Source organism: Diadema setosum, chromosome 9, assembly GCF_964275005.1.
Source record: "Diadema setosum chromosome 9, eeDiaSeto1, whole genome shotgun sequence".
Lineage (NCBI taxonomy): Eukaryota > Metazoa > Echinodermata > Echinoidea > Diadematoida > Diadematidae > Diadema > Diadema setosum.
In genome coordinates this window covers 33,135,778-33,145,626 of record NC_092693.1, presented here as the reverse complement: position 1 = coordinate 33,145,626, position 9,849 = coordinate 33,135,778, and the positions used below count along the sequence as shown (strand labels likewise).

The window sequence follows — 9,849 nt, the reverse complement described above, 5'->3', positions numbered from 1 at the left end:
TCGTAGATGGCAAATTTAACTATCAATACAGAAAACCAATGCCGTACTTTTGAACTCGTGGGAAATCACAAGCAGATTTGAACATGGTTATCAATATGCAGCAGCACCAGCACATGTTTGAAAAGGTGAGGAGGTGTCTGTTTAGACACGAGAAGTGCTCAACCACTCAACGAAGACAATCATGGCAGTCTACCGGTCGCCACATTATTTTTTGTTTCATGAAAATCACTATATCACATATCCCACACAGACAGAGCTTCTAATATTATATTATAATAATAATGTAATTATGCTGGTTGTTGTCATCGTACTCAGTAGTATCTATGCCATGCTTTTCATTTCATGCATATGTAAACTCAGCTATTTACACGCAGAGATAACTGCAATGGTATGGGACTTTTTCATGATTACAAGATTTCATAAATCAATGCAATTGTTCAGGTGTGAGTTTCTTCAAATTGTCTCCCTCTACAAATTCACAAACTCACACCTGAACCTTCACCCCTCTGAATAATATCTTTCTTTCATTGCGATGTTACAGGACGTAATAGCAAATGCAAAAGAAAAAAAAAGACGAAAGAATGAGGTCGGCTGTCGTGTACAGTAAAAACAAGAGTGGTTTCTAGACACAATACAGATATGCAATTTATTTAAAAAGAAAAAGAGGCAATAATTCAGAGAGAGAGAGTATAAAACAAATAAACAAAATGAACAAATTGGCCAAAAAGCTGGCGTTAAAATACACTTTCTAAAGCACCCTGATCACTTCTTTGTCTGATTTCCCCTGAGCAGGACGTCCAAAACCCAACTATATCTATTTACGTAAATTATCACTACATGAGCTCTTTTTACATTGTCGAGTTGTTATGATAATTTCATTACGTAAAATACTCGATAAGCATTTTATTTGGAAATGTGCTTTATAATTGGCAATATTCTTGGTGTGCAAAGAAATCATCAGGCAGACAGACAGACAGACACATATACACACACACACATACACGCAAGAAGGAAGAAAGAGAGAGAGAGAGGGTTAAGAATTAAAGCGAGCAAAACAACAACAGCAACAGCAACTTATGTATCATAATGATCACGCTGATCTTGCCTCATGTCTATAGCATGACAGCTATCCAAAAAATATGATCAAAGTCCAATTGAGTTTGCTTTAAAAATGATTACTAAAAATTACCATAAGATTCCACTTATATATTCCACAATAATAAAACAAAATCGTAATACGGACTGACTTTGAACGCTGCTGTAGACGATGGCCAAGAAATGGTTTAATCACCGAACCGGCCACTGCGGTTAAACACGTAACTTGTTGAAAGTATGAGTACTGAAAATGGCTTACATATAAGAATCGCTCAGAATTTCTCTTCAGGAACCCGCTCAAATGAAGTCATCAAAATAAACGCCTAAAAGCAGCTATTTCACTCAACTACTAATCTACACTTGGAGATTGTATCTTTTAGAGTAGACCAATTGCACACAAAATGCATTTTCTTTGGTACCTCTATAGCATTTCGTTACTGTGTTTTTGTGATTCTCAATTAGTAATGTGTGAGGGCACGACGTCTGAAACTACAGCAACATATCGCTTGGACAGCAATAATAAAAGAAAATACAATATTTTGTTATGAACTGGCAATCATTTTATCTCAGTGTGGTGTCTATTTCTTGCAGTCTAGTTCCAACACACTCACGGCTAGAATGATATTAAAGATACCAGGGTATCATACTTTGGTATGATAAAGTTTGGTTAAGATGAAATTGAACGAGACAAGAGCCACATCTTTCTGCATAAACAGCGGGAAAACTAGTTGAAGATGTTGAATTATTAGTGTTCTGGGAACACACCTAGTTATCCCTCCGATGTGCTTTGACGAATTAGTGTAACAATGGAGAGTGAAACTGTTTAAAAAGTTTGGTTAACTGCGGTCTTTACACTGCAGGTCTGTACATTCAACTTAACATCCTACATGAATTTGCATATATCTATTATCTAGTTCGAAGTTTTGTAAACCCTATGCAAGCATATCTCTTTTTTTTTCTTAAAGGAAAACATTTGATATTTAGGCAATAATCTATTCTCCAGGCAGATTTTGTACAATTGTGACAGTAAATATGTCAAAGTTTGCCGGTAGGCAACATGGCAAAACACCTTTGTGCGTATGTAAATTGTGGTTATTAAAAAGTCAGTTTTGTCTTTTAAAAGGAAGTTTGCAATTTTCTACGCGTTTCATTCACAGTTAGCACTAAGTTATTTGGGTAACCATGTTGACGTCATTTGGGTATCTTCCCTCAGTAAAAACCTGGGTAAATCATATTTATAAGGTTGTGAAAACATAAATATAAGATGAATCTTAAAAAAAAAAATGGATAAAAACACAAATGTGTCTGCCAAGCCAGAGTCATCTGGCCCAAGTCCAGCCTAAACTGCAGATCTATCCATGCTAGCTGTATCAATGTGTGCAAGCCATCGGGGCCTGAATTTGAGCTTCTCGCAGCAGGTGCCCACTTGCAATGGGTGAGTTAAACTTCACTTCCGACGTAGAGGGCATATACGCATGCGCAAAAGCACAGGGTATAGCAGGACTCTCTCTTTTTCTCAGGGATATACTGCATTTCAGATCCCACAGACGTTGATTTTAACTGTCACTGGTATACCATACCAGGGTTCCACCTCCCTTGTTAACCTGAGGTAGTTAGTGAGCCGGCGACCGCCGGTAGAGGAGAGGAGTTTGGGGTCTTCCTCTCCACTTTCAAAGGTTCTTTCTTGATCTTTTTCTGCGATGACGGCATATGGTAGTGAGGTTTAATCCTCTGAATATCAACACTCACGTTGGTGTAGAGCATGTTTAAGGTGTATGTCGGGACAGGATACACGATATCACTCAGTCCATCTTTCTTATAGCGAGTTCTAAATGCGTCCAGAAGCATATGCCTGTTGAATGAGACAAGGAATGAAAAGAGGGTGAAAAGTGGGAATGGTTTGGACATTGAAAGATCAAATAAGTTCAGCAGTTACATTCATCAATCAATCAAATGAAATCCTACAGGATCATAATAATTACGAGTGTAATGCATGACATGACGCATGACATAGAACTTTGCAATTGCTAGATCCATATCATTTCTCATACCAATTTATGTTCGTGTATGAACATCTTATTTTTTCCCCCTGCAGCCAACGAAGCTCCTGAAAAAAGGCACTAACTTGAACGACGTTGCAAAGAATGCACTGCTATGTATGTCTCGGATCAGAAAGTAATAAAGAAATAATCGCCACAGGTTAGTTGTCTTTAAAGGGATTGTATAGCATTGGTGGAGATTAGGATTTGGCTTTTAACTTTTCATGAGATATCAAGAAGCCACTCATGCCACTTGTGAAATAGTACAAAGCCATGAAAGCATACCATCATTCTAAGAGGAGTTGAAAGGTTATTTGATGAAAATTGGTTTGTGAATGCCTGAGACATTCAAAAGCAAAGTAAAACAAAGCAATCATAATAAAAGATGGTTCCCGCCTTTTATTAGGATTGCTCTGTTTTGGGTGTCTCAGCCATATTCAAAACCAAGTTTAATCAAATAAACGTTGAATTCCTTCTGGAATTACATTCAATTTCATAAGAGGTTTCTTACTATCTCATCCAAAAATGTTAGAAATGATAAAGTTAGGTCTCAACCGAAACTGTACGATCCCTTTTAAGCATTACATAGCGTCTTTCCTTTGTACTTATTCAAATCACATCGCTTCAGTCATAGCGCATTGTCTCGTGAAATCCTCATACCATTAGCAGTCTGATTAGGTTGTTAGATGGGTGAGTGTTCAGTGAAACGGAGAATGGATATCAATGGATATCAAACCTGTCTTTCGCCTGCGGAGCACTCTTGTGATGATGCTTGATGACGTTGTAGTGTCCGACAGGTCCTACCGGGCGGCTAACCGGCAAGTTTGTTTCCTTCAGTCGGTTCCAGATCTCATCATCCTCCCCGCCCCAACCCCAATACACGTTTGGGAAGCCGTTGATCTGCCGGATCTGACCCGCGGTTAATCCGGATACGGCGCCGAAGAAGGATTTATACGGCAATCTGTGTATGGAATATGAAGACGATTAACAACGCTATTATTGCGATATTATGTCGTGTGTGTTGTTGCAACTATAAGAGAGATGACAATCATATTGCTTTGTTATTATAGCACAGTCTGACCTCTGTTATCCAGCCATGCTAACATTCAATGTCCATTTGTTTCAACAGACCATGGACCTAATACACATGGACTATTCACGGCAGTCTTTCTTTGATGTAATGATCGTCACCGACACATGATTATGTGCATCTTAATGAGTACATTCAGGTGTCTTGACAATAACGATTGTGTAATCATGTATCGTCACTAACAAAAGAATCGTTTCCCTCATTTCAGTCTTGTTTCGCTGATGTGCCTTTTTCAGACGGAAATGTCTTTGAATAAATACAGTGATGAGGAGCAGCAAACCTGAGATCATTACAAAGTTTGTGTCAAAAGATGGGTAATTGCTGATTCGCACATTTTCGCACACGCATAAGACCTTGCCTAATGGCAAGATATATCTGTTCTCTACCATCACCGTCCCTTTTTGCTCTGGACTATGCTGGAGAAAAGTGAAATATTGAGATCACAAAATGACAATCATTCTGTCAAAATGTTAGCTTTCTTTTAAAAACTGCATGCTTCTCCCAAGCGAAATTGTTTGAGGTAAGATTTCCTAACATACACCACAACTGCACATTCACTTTACTTGATTTTTGTGAGTTATCTTTTCTGCGCATATAGTTTTAGATTTCTCGAATCTCCGTCTTCTCCCGGCTTGCTGGCGGTGACGATCATGGGATCAAAGCAGTGAAGCATGCTAAAAATGGCTTTGTGGCGCTTTTGAGATGTACGGGCGCGTGAATTAATTAACGATACGATGAATGTCCATGTGTATTAGGTCCATGAACAGACGAATGAACACACGAATCGAATCAAATGCAAATTCCAATGGTCTATGATGCAATTTCAAAAGTAGAATCCGCATGTTATGAAAATGTCCTAGTCGGCTTATTTTCACTCACTTGTAATTCCACCTATCCGCGCCGGACAAGAAATGCCTGGGCATTCCCGAGCACCCGTAGTAGTTGTGGTCGTCGAGTGGTATGTGGTCGACATCGTGGAAGATGAAGCAGTCGTAGTCGGTGAAGTTCAGCGCCTCCAAGAAGCCTACGTTCATCAACATCGCCCGGTTGAACAACTCTTGGTTGGCCTGTTTGGCATCGACATTTTCAGATTCTGAAGTCTTTTCTCAGTGTGTCTTTTGCATAATTAAAGGCAAATTCATGTCGTTGCATATTCAATATCAAATCATAATCATAAATCATAAAACAATATCGACGAAATCATTTCACAGGAGAACTAAATGTTTTCTGTGACTTAATTTTCGACCAATTTTGCGTTTTTCCTTTTGGACTGCTGTTTTCGATTTTTGTTTTGTTGTTTTGGTTATGACTTTCACTTCTCTTTTGTATTTACATAATAACGGAAATTTGCCGTATATGTTTACTATCGACTATAGTCAGTATAGTTCGTTTTGTAGCCGTGCATTATACCATCACTATTTAATAAAATGTTCAGCGTTGTAAACAGGTGAAAATGGCATAATGTACACAACATATGACTTGCGATCTGCGAATCGGCACCAACTGATATTCATATTTCTATTACAGTCTACGGTCAATCATTGCAACTTGTTAATATAGATTTGAACACGAGGAAATCACTGGGTAAACAAAATGCAATCGATATTATGCTTCGACAGGATGATGTATTGCACTACAATGTATTCTTGCAGACTACCATATGCTTACCGAATCCGTAGTGGAAAAAAAAATTGCAATCAAGCGCTCTTCATGACAATGATATTCAACTGCCAAGAATGATTAGTTACACGTTACGAGTTTGACACCCAGGAATCATACATGCAGCCCACAAGATATACTGCCCACCAGTCATACAGCCCATGAGTTCGACGCAAAGTCCCATGAGTCCGAAACAAGGCAAACAAGGCCCACGAATTCGACACTAAGAAAACAAGGCCAACGAGTTCGGCACTAAGCAAAAAATTAAGCCCACGAGACCGACACATTAAGCCTTGTGATGTACAATGCCGAACTCGTGGACCATTTTTGTTTGTTTCGAACTCCTGGGCCTTGTTAGTATGGAACCCGTGGGCCTTGTATGCTTGATGTCAGACTCGTCGGCCTTATTTGCCTGCAGTATCGAACTCATGTATGGGCCGTATGACTCGTGGGCTGTATGGCTCGTGGACCTTTATTCACAGTCGAACTCGTGGGCCGCACGTCCCATGGGTATCGGTCACGTGGGATGACCCCGAATGATTTGTATCCCATGCTTGGCAGTCTTATGTGCTATCGACCAACCTGTTCTATCGCGAAGATGCTGAATTCGAGGAGCTGCCGTTGTAGCATAGGAATCAGGTATCGCAAGACGATCGGAAGGTGATAGTGTCGATCTCGGAAGGGGATGACGATCGCAACCTGGGTGGAACAGAGACGGTGAAATCAGAAGCATTGATGTCAATAAAAGAGTTTGCAGAGAGCTGTTTCACTTCCTTGCCAGATGTCAAGTTAGTGCTGGCAAAAACTGGGAACTTTATCGCGTGAATGTAATCATAGATATATTTAATACATGAATATTACAACGAAACGTTATGATATGATATATGTATATATGTATATATATATATATATGAAGAGTTTGTTTGCAAAAACCGATAAGTCCATATTTGCCAAATGGAGATATTTGCGATTAAAGGTCAAGAAAAATAAGGAGAATAACAAGAAAATTGTTGCTTCTTTTGACCATAACTTCAAAAATATACCTTTATATGTAGTGACCAATATATCATTTAAAAGGTATTATTTTGTACTTTATGACAGAGATCGTACTTCAAAATCTTCAAAAATTGACTTATCGGTTTTTGCAAACAAACTCTTCATATGTGTATATATATATATATATATATATATATATATATATCATACATATATCATTGTCACTGATCGTTAAGTATGTTGACTATGTGAATGTAGAAATATATATTAAAAAAAGCAAATCCGTGAAGTTTAAAAGATTATCGGAAAAATCGTTCAAAAGCTTTGACTTCTTGAAGTTTTGTGTCGTCGTCGCTGGATAAGAATACTGCAACAACCACAATGTCAAGCATAGTGGTACGATTTAAAGAGAATATAAGGAGAATTTCACATATTATTTTCCATTTTCCAGGCTTAAAGAGCGAGCACTGTGATGCAAAGATCAATAATAGATAATTCCACGTGTATTCACAATTGACTCGACTTACACCGTGGCACACATATAATAATAATAATAATAGCTGGTTTTTATATAGCGCATTTCACACACATACATTGACATATGCCTCCATCAGGAGGCAGATGTAATAATACATGTATTACTTTTGGTATGTACTTCAGTAAAAAGGGCGTCTTTGTCATTACTACACTGACGTCACGAAATGTTGCAGTGTTCCTCAGTGTCCAGATATAACCTAAACACACTTCATAAAATGTATATTGAAGAAGCTTTCATTTCTAATTCAAAACTCATTTCTAGAGAATGAAACCTTTTTATTTCGCTTTCACAAAGATGCACATTTGAAAGATATCTCTGACTCTGTGCGCATATTAAACGTATAATCAATTTCTTGGAAACTTTACTTCCGTATGTGATAAGCAAACAATTTAAATTACCAGTTCAATAAAAGGAAAAGATGGCAAATCCTGCAAAATTACGCCAAGAGTAAATTGTTTTAGTAACATACGCAGGCGGAGAGAGAACAGAACAGAAAATAATTATCCTCACTCAGATGAATATGCAAATACTATATGCATACTTGTGAGCACAAAGGAACAACGCGTTACGAAAACTCCCAACATCACGAATTCAGTAAAGTGGAGGAGAACACAAAAGAAATGATACATTCTCACTTGTGGCGTCATCAGTGCGTCATGGTCCATTTATTGTGGGCGAGGTTGTTTTGGCGTTACAAACACTTTGCATGGTTTGGGTCGTGCATTTTCCTGCTTTGATTTCCCTTGCTTTTACTGCTTTGCATTGCTTTGCTTTGCTTTGCTTTGCTTTACTTTACTTTACTTTACTTTACTTTACTTTCTATTGCTTTGCTTAGCTTTGCTTTACCTTGCTTTACTTTTGCTTTTTTTTTTCTTTAGCTTTGCTTTGCATTTTATAATTATGCGTAAACCTTAAGAAAATACTTTCGAGTGCGTCAAAAGTACATCGAAATTTGAAACGTCGAGGTAATTTTAAAGGTACAGTTAATTATAGGCGAGCAGAGATGACAAAAATCGAATTATACCATAACTGTAGACAGTTTATTCTAGTAACAATTCTATTATAACTATTGTTCACATTTTGTATATTCAACAATACTTGATATCGATTATACTGATTAACATTTTACATTGGATGTTTTTATCCTTAACTCACATTTTAGAACTAAATATTTTGAAACACGACATATAAGGCTGGGGTTTTGTTTGATCTGCAAATGGTAAATAATGCCTATAAAGATTAGGAACGTCATGTGAACTTCTTCAACTTACTTTCCATCGTGGTATGCAGCTCGCTGGCTTCCAATGTCCCCCAGGGAGATAACGGTAATTTCCGATCCTAAGCGACTGCGACTGAATTGATGTATCGAACCGTCTGTCACCCTCCTTTGCGACGCGGACGACCCCGTTCATCAGTTCCTTGTGCAGGATGTCGTTGGCCGCCTGAACCGCCTCGTCGACGTTGTGAGCGGATTCTCCAAGGACTAATTTTATCGCATCGGACATTGTGAGGTCGTCCAGATCCAGTTTACGTCTGCCAACTGTCAATATATCATTATAAGATTTATCAATAAAAATATATATCAATATAGAAATAACAAGAAATCATTGGATTTTTACAAATTTTGTCAATGTTTGAAGCAAGCGAGGAAAGAAGAGTTTTTGAGAAAAAAAAATAAAGATTTGTATCCAATTTCAACTGGAATCATATTCATACTATTTAGACTGTTTGTAGCGCCCCCTCTCAAATTGTAATATCTGTTTATGTATCATTATGATGTGACATCTATTTGTACCTCAATGATGATAAGTGAATAAGATTTCTTTGTGAAAAAAAAAGAATAAAATGATCACTCTAATGATAGTGACAATACAATAATAATCATGTCATGAAATGATAATTATCATAAGGGGATAATAAGGCTTATAAGGATATAATGATGATAACAAATAGTTGAATTGCAACTAGCAGCTATATAGGTATGGCCAAATAATATTGATCATTCTTTGTTTGATGAAACACAAAGATTAGTATTGAAATGGTTGTGATATCGATTTTTCCCCTTCATGGATAGTGCAGACTTGGTACAGCCATTCCTGGCTCATAGCGTATTGTCACTCGTGAAGAAAGAATGAATAAAAAGCAGTGGTTTCATACATACAGTAGTTGTATACCGAACGCATGTTTTCGTGGGCGATAGAAATAATAATGTTGTTTGCACTACTTGCACTACGATATCCGACTCACCATACCGTGAAACACCTCCCGCTCCCTCTCTCCCTCTCTCTCTCCCCCTCTATCACTCCCTTTCTTTCTCTTTCGCTCTCTCTCTCTTTCTCTCTCTCTCTCTCTGTTGAAATCAGTTGGTAAACGTACCAGATATTTTATAGCTGTAAACAAGCACTGATACAGCAAATTTTGATATCATTTAC

General features: G+C 37.8%; 1 protein-coding gene across 1 annotated transcript; it reads right to left on the bottom strand.

Moving 5' to 3' along the window:
• Window positions 1-2,694: 2,694 nt before the first annotated feature.
• On the bottom strand, window positions 2,695-8,922 carry LOC140233325 (beta-1,4-galactosyltransferase 5-like). The gene is made up of 5 exons (XM_072313434.1): window positions 8,689-8,922; window positions 6,466-6,582; window positions 5,104-5,291; window positions 3,871-4,095; window positions 2,695-2,947 (listed from the first exon to the last, which is right to left on the bottom strand). Exons 1-5 carry the CDS (start codon window positions 8,920-8,922, stop codon window positions 2,695-2,697), a joined length of 1,017 nt encoding a protein of 338 aa, XP_072169535.1.
• Between the last annotated feature and the right edge of the window lie 927 nt (window positions 8,923-9,849).

Excerpts from the sequence above, each read along its gene's own strand:
- LOC140233325 (XM_072313434.1), bottom strand. The coding sequence starts at position 8,922 with ATGTCCGATGCGATAAAATTAGTCCTTGGAGAATCCGCTCACAACGTC. Across the intron at positions 5,292-6,465 it reads GCATCTTCGCGATAGAACAG|GCCAACCAAGAGTTGTTCAA; the intron begins GTTGGTCGATAG and ends GATGCCAAACAG. Across the intron at positions 4,096-5,103 it reads GCGGATAGGTGGAATTACAA|ATTGCCGTATAAATCCTTCT; the intron begins GTGAGTGAAAAT and ends TTCCATACACAG.